At 43.3% G+C, this 14,321-nt stretch overlaps 1 protein-coding gene across 1 annotated transcript in view; it reads right to left on the bottom strand.

Moving 5' to 3' along the window:
* The window catches only part of FAM13C (family with sequence similarity 13 member C), a 141,045-nt gene extending 127,397 nt beyond the window's left edge, over positions 1-13,648 (bottom strand). Inside the window, exons 1-5 of the mRNA XM_087764860.1 lie at positions 13,629-13,648; positions 7,761-8,096; positions 5,955-6,129; positions 5,542-5,751; positions 3,598-3,781 (exon numbers count right to left, since the gene is read on the bottom strand). Of these exons, the coding sequence (XP_087620986.1) occupies positions 3,598-3,781; positions 5,542-5,751; positions 5,955-6,129; positions 7,761-7,790 (599 nt within the window). The 5' untranslated portion in view covers positions 7,791-8,096; positions 13,629-13,648. The remainder of the gene's footprint in view (positions 1-3,597; positions 3,782-5,541; positions 5,752-5,954; positions 6,130-7,760; positions 8,097-13,628) is intronic.
* Between the last annotated feature and the right edge of the window lie 673 nt (positions 13,649-14,321).

Below are 14,321 nucleotides of genomic sequence, written 5' to 3'. Positions count from 1 at the left end.
AAGGTGCTGGTGGAGCAACTTAACAGCAGTGAAGATAGCTTAACTCAGCCTCATGGACAAAAAATAGCATGAGGAAGGAAGGCCAGTAGAAGAAATCAGAAGGAGCTGGTTTGCAAAGGAGACTAAGGTAAAACTAAAACATTTTACTCAGTTATGCTTTTTCTGAAACATACCTTCTTTTCTTATTCCCACTTTGGGTCCCACCACCCTGAACAGGGACAGGAAGCATATATACTAATAATATAACAGAATTCTTCCAATATAGAATAGAATCATAGAATTGTTCAGTTTGGAAAAGACCTTAAGATCATCAAGTCCAACTGTTAACCTAGCACTGCCAAGTCCACTGCCAAACCATGCCCCTAAGCACCACGTCTACCCATCTTTTAAATACCTCCAGGGATGGGGACCACTTCCCTGGTCAGTCTGTTCCAGTGCCTGACTACCCTTTCAGTGAAGAAGTTTTTCCTAATATCCAATCTAAACCTTCCCTGGTGCAACTTGAGGCCATTTCCTCTCATCCTATCGCTTGGGAGAAGAGCCCGACCCCCACCTCGCTACAACCTCCTTTCAGGTAGTTGTAGAGAGCGATAAGGTCTCCCCTCAGCCTCCTCTTCTCCAAACTAAACAACCCTGGTTCCTTCAGCTGCTCATAAGACTTGTGCTCTAGACCCTGAATATGAAGATGATTTTAGTTAAATATTCAGTATAAGCAGCATTGAAGGGCCTGCAACAGATTAAAAATAGAGAAAAGACAGCTTATTTAACATTCAGTTTTCACACAAACAGTGATATTAGTTTCCTAGCATTTAAAATTCACGATAATAGGAGTTTTCTGTAACCCTGTAACTAAATATTCAATACAATACCTGTGCTAAGGCTTATATTTGTTATGTTGCAATTACCATAATTACTAATTGTGAAGTATACAGAGTTTATGCTTGCAAGGTATAATGAGCAGCGCGTTTTATATTCTAATTTTTTGTCTCCAAGGCCCATATGTGTTCTGTGTTCCAACTACGGAATATTCCAAGTCAGTCACTTCAGTGAAACAGGTCTCCACAAATAAAAGTGTCAACAGATTGAGACAGGTGATAATCATAGACAGAATTTACACCTGAATATAAATAGATCAAAAATGTTAAGTAAAAAGGCTTATAAACAACCTAGTTTACTTGTTTAAATGTCAAAGAAGGAAGAAGTAATTGCACAAAAATGCAGACTGCCAGAATACATGCAGAACAGTTTTAACACCTGCTATGAATTAGTGCCATAAATGGAGCTGACATTACATCCAGAAGGTTATTTCCAACAGTTGCACGGGGTATACATTTCTGCAGATTAGATCTACAGTTGTTTTTTTCCATAACCTTCACCTACTGACTTAACAACTATAGCAAGTACTACCCAACGTGTCTCAATTTCCAGTGAATCTACACTCTGGCTGCCAAATGTTTCATAATGTGGTGGCTAATTGCAGTAGTTCTTGCTCTGAAAGACATAAAGGATATTTATGACTTTATTCCCTGTGTCAGCAGATATGTTTTGCCACATTAGACTACGTTGAATTTTGCTGCTGTACATGACAAAACAAATGGCTTATTCTGAATCATTTGAGGCCTCAGGTCACTCAGCAGGAAGTGGTACAGCAATCTTACAGAGAGAAAATGCCCATTGCAAGGCTCTCCTCTCTGCCCAGCTACCAAAAAGGTGATTTTTTTCATAATCCTAGGAGGTAACTCTCCAAGGACAGCACTAGTTATACACTTTACAAAAAATGAGCTCCAGGTTTACTGTTTCTCAGAGCTGGTGAGATCAGAATGACTGTAAAAAGCTAGAGTTAATGTTCATAGGTCAGATATACTTCTATTTATGGTAGCTGTGTTGTCTTGACAAGTCACTCTGGCAGGGAAACCCGATGCTGATCATTTTCAAGGCTTCTCAGACAGGTCATTGCCAAAAGCATTTAGTTTAGCCCTAAGTGTACTTTAAAAATCAGACAGAGGGGTAGGCTCAGAAGTATCTGGACCATCTCCCAAAACAGTGGGATGTTTAAAAACTGAAACAGCTCATCAATCAATAAGGGAGTCTACTGGATTCTTATGTGTAGATGCAGAAATCAGTGGGCACACATTCAGCAAATTTGGGAACAGAGATATAGGAATAAAATATTCTTGTGTGTGTATGCATGCACAGAAGCCCCACGTGATAGTGAAGGGGGGCCTGATGGCAAGAGTGACAGTCCGTGCAGTCCTTGTTGAGTTAGTGTCAGGTTCAAGGGATAGATTTTTGGTGACGGGCTTTTGGCATCAGCCTTTCACCTGTTTACATTATAAGTATCACCACACAACTAATCCAGACACTGGGAAGTAAACCTCAGCTGCCTACACTTGGGGTTTGGTTGTAGAACTGCTTTGTTCCATCACCGAATATCTTCCACGGTGAAGCCTATTCTCACAGGAGTGAACGGCATAACTCCTACCACACTACATGTTGTTAGATTCTTTTCTCTAGCTGTACTTTTGCTGAAGTAAGGGTTCTTTTACTTGTATCACCTGCAAAGGTTATAAGCTGGTACATCTGGTGATAAGCCCACAGAGCAGGTAAGCAGACACAGAGACCTATGGAAACAGCAGCAAGCTTTAAGAGCACAGTTCCCCAAAACAAAGCCTGTCATCGATTTCTAATATGCTTGGTACCAATTTTGCTGAATATGTTTTTAATAACTAACTTGGCTTGCCATACAAAAAAAAGTGAAAAATAACAAGGCTTTTTTTACTGCATAGAAAATGCTAATTGTTAACATGTACATTTTGCAAAGTGGCATTGGCTTATAGTTCACATTAAGCTGGAATGGCTATGATCCACCAAAATAAACGTTTACAAATTGTAAGACAAGTGTAAACATTTTAACATCCTCTAGTGTCAACATGAAGGATAGGATAAAGAACTAAATCATTCCAGCTTCACTGGAAAATCCTGCATTATGAAATCACTCTAGGCTGTTGCTTCTCACCACCTTGACTTGCATGACATATGCCCTCCAACCTTTCTTTTTTAGCATCCAGTTATGTGGCCGCTCACCATCATCCCAAACATACCTTCTCTAGCTTCAGCCAAGCACTAACTGCTTGCAAGCTCAGCTGGCCTCTGCTTGGATGCCAACCTGCATTTTAGTGGCAAGGGCAGAATGAGTTACTTTCCTGATAGAGGAGATTCCTTTCTCTGGTATCAAATGTTATTACAAGGTCAAAGTCAGCCTTAGCTTTTCAGAATCAAGGCTAACAACTGAGTACCCCCACAGCCAGCACTTAGCTTGGCTAAGAAAAGAGGAGCAGTTCTCATTAAACAGCTCGCCATTCCTCATGCCTCTTCAGGTGATTTCTTACTTGAGTCTGGCCCTGTACAGTCAGTGCCTAACAAGGTAACGGTGGTCAGCCAGCTCAGAATCTGTCACATCTGCCCATAATATACTATATAAACATTTAACTTTCAAAATGCTGCACTTACTATTGGACATAGAGTTATGACAGAAAGCCTCATTGTAAAGTGTGATCTAGTAGTACTATTTAAGGTAGCTAAATAGAGAGTACTCACCTGAAAAGAGCAGGTCCAAACACAATGGCTAGGTTTTCCAGAGTCATGAAATTCACTGCACTGTATGTTGCTACCTTTAACAGGAAAGCAGACAGGAACTGAAGAAGGTTTTGATGCGCTTTGGGCAGGCAGCTGAGAAACTGTCTCAGGTTCTCTATGCATTCTGTTGAGTGGATTTTGTGCTCTGGGAGGGAAAAAAAGTTATTACATAGATATTCCTAATAATAACACAATTTCATCATAGGCATTATTAGAGATCTGAGAAAAAGGGAAGGCTTTAAAATATATTAGAGCAAAGTAAAGAATAAATATGTCCTAAACAAAGAATCTGTACACTAAATTTTGGCAACAATATTCACATATTAATATTTAAGTACCATGGATTTTCCAGATATTGAGTTTTATATACAGTTTCTGCTATTCTTCCTGTTATGTCAGAATCATCTAGCACTTGCTGCTTTTCTAATGGAATTGCAGGCAGTAGTCATGTACCTGAATCCTTAAAGCTGCCTTTAAAGGTGATACAAGATTGTTAGCCTTGACTCTCCCCAGAGATTTTACACATGCTGTATGATTCTCATTAAGAGGAATAAGAAATTGTACCCTTTCAGCCCCACATCATCTTCATTTCCTGACTAATTGGTAGCTCTCAGTCTCAAAACATTTTTGCTCTATAAATATGCAACTGTAGTTACACAAGAGATGCTTAAAAATCTAAATTGGAGATACTTAGCATTTTCTTAGTTCTCATTCTTCAGAGAAGAGTTACAAGGCAGAAAATGGGTTCACAAACAACTCTATTTGATCAGCAGTTCAGAATTAGTACGATAAAGTCTCCTGGTTATTAGAACTGAGATGACAGCACTGCTCAGTAACTGGCAGCTGATGGTCAAATTTGCCATAGATCACCAGGACACATCTGTGTAGCTTTGACATTGTGAAAAGTAAATCATGCCCTAGAGGGCAATTTTAGCCCTAAAAAATACATTTCATAAAGGCTAAGACCCATGGTGTTCAACCTATTAATGAGAGATATGGAAAAGGGGATAAAGAGGGGGAAAAAAAAGAAAGAAAAAAAGAATAGCAAGACTGTTCAGGGTAGTCAAAACAAGCTGCTTGCAAAAAACTGTAGATCTTTCAGCATAGACTTTCGTTGTTGACGAAAATTACTCCTTTCTCTTTTTTGTCTTTCTTTTTTTGGTAACCACATACATAACTTGGCACTTAGCAGATGAAGTTTGAACAAAAGTAACCTGCAATCTAACTCACAAAACCCACTTATTTGTATGCAAACACCTGAATTATTTATCACTCAAAATCACTGGGCAGAATCATCTGAATAAATTAGCTCAGCCATTATAGACATGAATAAGGAACTAGACAGTGGACTGCTGTAGGTACTCAACTTGGCTGTGCATTTTGAACACTTCATGCTGCTCCACACACTGCTGTCCAAGACCATCAGAAAAATAGTAAAAAGTACTAAACAGGAACAGGGGTGTACAAAAAGGCTCCTGTACAAGGGAAGGTTAAATAGAGAAAGAGGCTTCAGCTTGGAAAAGAGAGAAGTGAGGCAGTGGCTATATAAAGGCACAGGCATGGTGATTAGATCAAAAATAAAAATGTTATATCTCAGTAACGAGTAAGGTATCCAATTCAAAAAGAAAGCATGCAGAAGAGGTACTTTCTCAAAGAATACAGGATTGGATTGCAGAATGCCTTGCCACAGGATGTTGAGGAGTCCAAAAGCCTTAATGATTAAAAAAAAAAAAAAAAAAAAAAAAGACTATAGACAAGTTCATGGAAGACTGGTACATCAGAAGCAATTAAACATCAGTCTTGGGTTAAGGAAACTTAAATTCTTGCTTATAGGAAGATGCAATGAACACATTATCTGCCACTGTCAGAGAAAGCACAGAAGCTTGGAATGTGCCCATTCTGTACCTTGGAAAGTTTTTAGCAAGCCAGAACAGATGTTGTCTGGAAAAACAGCCACTGGCAGTTCTTTCAGAAAGAGTTTCAGGAGACTGGCCACAGAATCAACATCTCCATCATTAATAAGGTCTACTTTTTCCCCTTGATTGTATTTCTGCTTCAATTCCTTGATTTTATTTGCTGAGCCACTGACTCGAAATATACCGACATGCTCCAGACCTGTTTAAGAAGAAATATGAAACAGTAAGCAATGGTTGCATTACCGTATGTGTGTGATGAGAACTGAATCTCAAAAAGCAAGAGCTCCTCTAAGAAAGCATAACAATTGTAAAAATAGACTGTTCGGCACTTACAGCTGAAAAGTACAGCTTAAACAAAGAATAACAGTTTTCGGAGGCTAATCAGAGAAAACATGAACTTACCAAATACTTCTAGGTACTCCACCATCTGTGTCACAAGAAAAGGAACTCCGCATTGCTCTGCATCCTGCATGAGGGTTTCCAGAGGAACACCAAATGTGCTTCTTTCTCTGCTGAACTGTAGATCTGGTGAGACTTTATTTGTTGTGTGCCTGACTTGAATAGAAGATAATGATTTCTGGGGAATAAAAACAGGCAAGTAGTAAGCCGAAACTCATTTTTATTATTTTAAGATCCAAGGGTCTACATCTTGGGTAAAACTACTTTCCTCATTATAGCATCTTAGTACAGATTTTACTTCTACTGCATGTCCTTAAAATACTAATATCACTCTTCTGTAGAGCTGAGACAGGACCTGTGATGGAGAAAATCCTAATAAAACCCATTCACACCTACATTCAGAGAAAATGGGGCTCCAGGTCAAGGCAGATACCTTGCTTAGGGCGGGGGGGTTGCTAAACCCCTTCCTCAAGACAAGTCCCAGCAGTCAGGAGAAAGGCTGACCGAGTGCTAGTGCACAGCCCTTCCAACCCCATGAAATTTGTGAATTTCCACCCAATTCACAGAGACAAAATATGCAAGATTCACGGAGGACACAGAAGAGGAATTTAAGCAGCAGCACGGCACGAGCCTGGTAAAGGGTTCCTGTCTGCTTGCCCGGTTATTCTGAATTTCTTACCCCTATAACCGATGCAAAAACATATGTGAGAAATCATGAATGACCTGCATTCGGAAACTGCTTTTTCATCTTATTAGGATGGAGAGGCCGCCTATGTGGGCTGAAGAGTACGTGGGACATTGCACGGGGTGCCTGCGCCCCAGGGCGGCAGCAGGGCTGAGGGATCTCTGTGAGGAGAGGCGGGCACTCCCTCAGCCCCGGGCAGGGCATGGCCGGTTCCAGCCGGTTCTGGAAGGTTCCGCAGCTGGGCCCCACTGCACCCCTCAGGGAAATGTATTCAAGGAAGGGGGAAATGCTGCCTAGCCATGAGGAGCCCTTGCTCCCTCATCCTCTTGCTCTCCTCTTCCAAACCCCCTGCTTTGCCTTATAAGCGGGTGACATTACCCACCGTGCTACATTTTGTCGCCATTTTCCTATCAGGCAGGCTACGCTCGCAGTCACGAAGGAGAGGACCCATTTCTACCAAGTCGCACATTTTACACCATGCCATGAACACAGAAGTCCAAACCGGGAACACCTAGATTTACCAGTTCTGCATCAGGAATATTTAAACAGTATCTGCATTTCTTTTTAAAGGGGAATTTTAATTTTTTGTAGCATCATCCCAACACATTCTAAAACCAGCCTCTTCTTGAATGTTTTTGTTACTATGTTTTCAGAGGGAAAAAGGAAAGACTTTCCTACAGATGCATAGCTGACTCACTACAGAAAATCTGTTTTTCAGCTCATAAAGCACACGCCTTCAGTAAAGCCGTAAGCCAGAGCTTGAGGAGGCCGCATGCAGCCGCGCTGCCATGGTGAAAGCACACAAACACACGCTGAAACACCTAGACCACATTTTACTTTTTCCGTACATAAGCAAGATTAGAACGTGTTGTTAATGCTAAAGCATTAATAATTACCTAAAAGGAACAATATCAGCATGTACCAAACCTATTTTACAGCATTTTTGTACACGAGCTGAGAGGTGTTAAAAAAAGCCTCTAAACTATCTATGATATATTACTCTAAATGCCTTCCCTTTCCCTCTTCAGATGCAGCAGTTGCATTGGGGGGAAGAAGCCCAGGTTTCTCAGAAATAAAAAAGGCTGTAAGAAAGGACTCAAGAAGCCAGATATAAGTTCACTTACACAAATTGAAAGGGAGGCGCTCGCTCCCATGTTAGACTGCAGGAGAGTGTCAGTATTTCAGCTGTGTTGCTCAGAAGACACCATCACCTTTCTTCCCCTCACAAATCCATGCAGTCTGGCCAAAGCTAACCACAGCCATTGGGCTGTTCCTCTGCAATTAACTTATCGTAGCATAATTCCTAGGCATCATCTTAATCGGTAGTTTCACTCCAGATTTTGTCGAAGGTAGAAATTAACTGCTAGTGGAAGTGGACTCCTTGTACCCAAGGCTTGCCTCCGGAGTCACATTGCACAAGCTGAGGGACGTGTTACCACCAGGAGATGTTTCCATGGCACCTGACGCACACAACGGCACGGCTTCCTGAAGCACACTGATAGTGTGCTTGATATTTACATTTGAGTGGGTTTTTTCAATGCAGGTTTGCAGATATTCATACTGTCTGCTGTCCATTCTGCCTGCTAGCAGCAGTAAGTAAAATATTTTGAGATGGCCCACAGTGTATACATATTATAAATACACATTTATATAACACCTGCACTATAATTTTGGTAAACATACAAGCAAGGATCCATCCTGCCTTTGAAATATGGAAGATGTACATGCTGTTAAGCCCAACATCTTCTATTATAATTCTTTCAGACACAAAGCCTCTCCTAGGAAATAAGCCACAATGAAGCAAATAATGTTGCAGTTAAATCTAACTGGGGGATATTCTTAATACAATTTGGTAGGTACATACAAAACAAAAACTAAACACACAAGGCAAAAAAAGAAAAAAATACAGGTGCTGAGTCAGGCCCCCTTGGTGGAATACTAAAAAACCAAGAGTTGCTCTGTCAATGCATTGGACTGCTAGTTCAGCACAGATAGCAAAAGCAATTTCCTCTTCCTTAGTGGAGGGAATACCACTTAAAAAAAAAAATAGTGCAGATTTTTAGCTCACTTACCTTCCACAAGATCCCACGACGAGGTCTGGAAATGCTATGGTTTAAGGCTTTCTTCCCCTACAATTTGAGGCTTTCCTGCCCACCTGGCATGAGAAGAGACCTCACAGAGGTGACGGCCTTACCTTCACATTCAGGCATGCCAACCCCCACCACCCAGGTGCAGCCAGGACATGGCTAAATCCCTAGAGAGTAGGGTTCATGTCTGGACAAAAATTCCTCACTGCCATCTCTGCTTGCTCCACATCATCTTTCCAGCCTTCAGAAAATTATGCATTTACCTTGCTGTGCACCAGAAGAGGCTGGCTGACTTAGCCAGCCCAACAGGCATTTTAATCCCTTTCTCCACAGCGCATGGGCCATTCCTCCAGCACGGCTGGCTTTCCCCAAGCCCATTTTGGCTGGTGGCAAGCAAAGCTCAGCCCTCTCCTCAACACCGCTTCTTCCTACAGCCCCCTTGCCTGCTCTGCCCACGGGCTGAACTGGGGGCAGGTGCCACCTTGCCCAGAGGCCCAGCCTCCCCCAAGACAGCAAGAGAGGGGACCCCCCCCACCCCACAGCTACCTGCCGGTGCCTGCCCAGCAGCCCTCCCCACCACCCCAGCAGGGGCAGCCTGGCCTCATCACTGCAGATGTGCCCCACCTGGACCCATCACCACAGCTGTGGCTGCTTGAGGGGCCCTGTCCCTGCCCTGACCCCTCCAGCACTGCCACCCTACAACATTACCTATTTTGCAGCTAAGCCTGTTCAAAGCTGTTGGGCCTACAGGCAGTGCCGAGGCCAATGGTGCTGTCCCCCCCTGCTCTGTATGAAAGTGACTGCTAAAAAAGAGAAGAACACGTGTGGGTCCTCCCATACCCCATGGTGTGACTGCCCTTCTCTGTCACAGCAGTATGTTGTCCAGCACTCATATCTGAGAGGATACAGGGGGCATTTTGGTGTGTGACATGCCCTCCCTGCTGTGTTCAAATCCTCCTCACCACTGCCCTCCAGCCACCATAAACAGTGCTTTCCCACCCTCCATGCCCTCACACACTTTATCGCTGTGTTTGCAAGGCAGCTGGAGCAGGAGCGGCTCCCCCACCTTTGCTGAGTCCCTTTGGGACAGACAAAAGTACAAGGCACTCAGAGTCACCAGTGCCCCAGCTAACCGTGCCCATGGGCTGGCAACAATTTGCTCTGTGCAGAGAAACATCTCACAAAAGGCCTGTGCAAAACAAAATGATAAAAAAAATCATCAACTCTCTAACTCTTGGCTCCCCGCCCCACAGCACATGTCCACTCTCCATCTTATTAGATGTCATAGGAATCATCCTGCTGACATGTCACTCTCCCCCGCTCCAGCTGAACATGTAAGTAAACTCCCGCACAAATACCTTTTACAGCTACAAATTCCCAGCGTGAGCAGCAAGCACAATTTTTTTCTCTTGGATCATCCCACAGCAAACAAGGCAGGAGCGACTGCAATCAGCCATTTGGTTTCTACTGCTGCTGTAACTGCAATTATTGAAAAATTTGTTTTCAAGACCTGCCTATTGGGTCCAAAAGTGAAATTCAGCGAGGCTTATAGAAAATGAAGACATTTCAGTTTCCCAGAAAGCCTGCAGCAGCTAGAGGGCACACGAGGTTTGCTGGAGAGGTGGCCCTGCACACCACACTTCAGACACAGCAAGGAGGCCCGAGGCCTGGACAGGGTTTTCCTTTTGTACGAAGTAACACAGTTCAGAGGAATGATTTCTCCTCGCATTGCTGTTGTACAAAGAGCAGAAGGCTGCAGGCAGCACAAATTAAACATAAAACTGCTCACACTGTGTAGCTGCAATTCAAACCCTTCCTTCACAACCTCTGGATCAAAGTCAGTCCCTGCAGGACTTCAGCTATATGAATAGGATGTGTGGTACTTTGAACAGCCACTCTGACTTCAAGGGCCACATCTAAATTAAAACCAAGACTTTTGGTCTCCCACCACCCTGCTGCCGAGGGGAAGGCTTGCGAGGAAAGGCAGTGCCCTGGCTTGGGCAGTGTGAGCGGCAGGGGGACCCTTGGGGGTTGCTTTTCTACTCCCTTCACTGGGCATGGCCTCCAGCTACTGAAAGGGCTGCTTTTGAGGCTTGCTGATGGCTCAAAAAGATTGAGAAAGAATAAACATGAAAGGAAAACAGAAAAGTTTACTTTTGTTCCTTAGAAAACAAGTTTTTTTACAGAACCATTAGAAACAACAGGATCTCTGTGAGAGAGGGCAGAGGTAAATCCACTGTCAGCAGCAGTAAAAAACAATAGCAGCAAGAAAAATAATTAACCAAGGCTTTACGGTTCATTTCATAGTTTTCCTTCAAAACTGCAAGCAGCCTGTTCTGCTAACCTAGTGATCTGTGTCTCAGCTTCAGGAATCTCCAAGCATCCAGCCGAATAGGAAAGAAAGCCCTTCTTGGTGGGCAAGAGCCGAGCAGCCAGAGCACGTGCCCCACGGGGAGGCCACGGTGGGGATGTGGCATGGGCAGTCCTGCCATGCCCCTTTCCCTGCCGTGGCCCAGATCCAGCTGGAGAGGCTGCAGTGGCTCTGGATTAGAAGTAAACACTGGGGAAAGCAGCCCCGCTGATCCCAGTTGAGGAGTAGCTTGCAAACTGCAGGCTTGGAGCGCTGAGTGCTCAGGATCAGAGTAGAACCGTGGGGTTCATAAACAAACACATAAAGCTTGAACTGAAGCAAAGAAATTCAATCCAATTGCAACTGCTAGCCAGCCCCTCCATGATACAATCCTCATCGTCCACTGACAACTTCAAAAGCAAACTTTTCAAGGATATGTGGGCATACACCACTGATTAAAAAAAAAAATCAATACTATATGTTTTCCATTTAAAGCATTGTCCACCCAGAAATGCTATGTTTCAGTCACACTGCTTGTCTTCTGGTATCTAATGTTATACTAAAACAGAATTTGTGATGCCTTGATTTTAATTGTGTCAATGCCTTGATGTATTCAGAGGGTTTAGGTCTTTTTTCTTGTTTTGTCAAGTGGACAACTGCAGAAAAGAAAAACCATTTCAGTGTGTCAGAAGGTCAGAGGACAGAATAAATACAAATTAATCAGCTCATGAAAACGTCACTAAATTTGTCTCATCTGTAGTAAACACTCAAGACCCTCTGCGATTGGTCTGCTGGAGTTGCTAATTTATGCTGTTGATAAGGGAAGATTATGAATGGACTGTGCTGTATCCAGCACACTAGACATTCCAAGTTCACATAATCAACCTCTGTGTCACTTCAGCTGCTTTAAAAACCTTTTCTTCCCATATATCAAAATCAATGCCAGCCTGGTAGAGGAGAAGGCCACAGGGCAGCATCCCACAAGATCTCACAGCTAATGGCATTGCTTTTTGCAGCTTGCCAACAGGCAGATCATGCCTCGGCCAGCCGGTCAGCACCCCTCAGCTGCAAGACCCACGGTGCAGTATGCCATCTCTCGCCCAACCCAGTGCTGCGGCCTGGGGATGGCATGGGGTGTCCAGGCCAGATAGACCCTGTGGGAGCTGAGGGAGGTGGAGAAGGCACTGTGAGACGAGAGAGAGTAAGAAGCTGATGTTGTAGCAGGAGATATAGGACTCCAACACACTGTTCAGAACTGGTTTGAAAAACAGTTTGTTTTGGGTGGGGAGCTCAGAGAAAAGTCACTGGCATAAGTAGGAACAACATTGCTCTGACTTTGCAATTTATATGACTTTTTAAAAATAGGATAAAACACTATGACAAGCCCACGAACCCATGCCAAGTGAGTGTGTGCTGACCTCTTAACACTTCAGAGCTGACAGCTTCAGCAAGTAAGACTGGAAACACTAAAAATCCCTAGTGATTTGTCTGAAGAGAAGGAAAACAGAAAAATGATATCGTCTATTCCTTGGCTCAAAATGCTCAAAACTGTCCCATTCAGGAATGTATTTTTTCCTATGTAACCTTTTGAGAACAGTGTGATCATTTGCTAAATGCACTATGATGCAACAGTTGCACCATCGCAGCCTTGACAACCCTTGTGTGCTTACCCCATAAAATCATCCCTGAATTATCACGAAAAACAGTCAGGGCCAGATACACACTGATGAGTTTCCATCAGACGAACCTGTCTTACTGGCTTTCAAAGCAGGTTTTCATTGGCACCCTAGACACGCAGCATTTGTGTATTTTATTCCAATTCATCAGGAGCCACTTTAAACTGAAAAATGAGTAAGTTCTGAAAAATTGCACGTTTTAAAATATATGGAGCTGGTAGAGAAACTATAGTGAGTCTCAAACAAAAGGAAAAAATGGAAATATGAGCTACAACCAACACAGAAGTACATGCAGGGGAAAAAAATACATCTAGTATTAGGTAATCACTAGCAAGAAATGAGGCATGAAAAAATGGCATTTCTATTTAATTGCAACTGTATCAATATACATTTTCCCACATCTTAGCTGCTCAAAGCCATAGTACAGACTTAAAGGATGGTTGCCACATATCCCTCATCACAATATTTTGACTGCCAACTATGCCTACTCACCAAGCTAAATTATCAGAAAGGAAGAGTTGCTGTCCTGACAAGAAAGCAGGTCTCCCCTGCTGCTATATGCATTGCTTTTCACTGTGCTTATGGAGAGTGTACACAGGCCACAGTCCCTCCTGCCAGGCAAGCTCTTGTCAGCTGCCAGCAGTGCCCCCTCTAACTTTGTTTTATTTCTGCTCACAGCTGATGGGGTGGTTTCCTCAGGATGTTGATGCCCAGGGGCAAAGACAGGTATGTCTCCACGGCCAGCGCCAGCCTGGCGCAAGGGAGCTGCCCCCTTCTCCATCAGCCAGGCACGCATTAGTCCGGTGCTGTGCCTGAGCAAATATCTCCTGAGTCATGGCAAGGCTCTTTGTTACTGTAGACAGCACTACATTAACCCACCTGGCAAGCTTGGAGTTGCTTCCCTCTATCTGCACCCATCTCTGGCAAGGGATGTGTTGGTGTCCTGCGGTGGCTCAGCAGAGACTATTTCCAGGCAGCTGAATTACAGACATGTGGAGAACTGCCCAACAAAACAGTGGGAGGCACGTGTTCGGACTGCTTGCTTGCCTTTTTTTTCTCTTTTTCCCCAGCCTATTAAACTCTCTAGCATCATTTTTCTTTTAAAGGCTTTAGAAAACCATGTAGAAAACGGCACGCTTCCTTGGCAGTTTTGCAGAACTGAAAGTAACCGGCAAGTTGTCGTCGTTTAACTCCAGCCTGCAACCCAGTTACCGGTCAATACTCTTCTCCTCTTGGAGAGCAATGTCATGAAGGTTGAATTGGAGCCTGCCTCTCTCTGCTTCCTGTTTTGAATTTCATTTTCTTCCTCTAATCTCTACCTGGCACCTAAACCTCTTAATTTTCTTGATGCTGTTCCAGGGAAAACAAGTCAGCATTCAAAATTCAGTATTGCTTCATTATCTAAAGGCACTATCTTGCTGTTGCAGCTGAAGAGCAGAACATCAGCAAAAATAGCTATGGGCTGAAAACTATTGTAATGAAGCAAGTAAACCTCTTTTTCAGGCCTTACAAATTATTTAAAACCCATTTCAGTCTAATTCATAAAGTTCAAACCACACATGAATAAGGCTG

Source organism: Nipponia nippon, unplaced genomic scaffold, assembly GCF_047370975.1.
Source record: "Nipponia nippon isolate SJK-2023a ecotype South Korea unplaced genomic scaffold, ASM4737097v1 scaffold_3, whole genome shotgun sequence".
NCBI lineage: Eukaryota > Metazoa > Chordata > Aves > Pelecaniformes > Threskiornithidae > Nipponia > Nipponia nippon.
The sequence above is the reverse complement of the archived record's forward strand: the minus strand, read 5'-3'. Positions and strand labels throughout refer to the sequence as shown.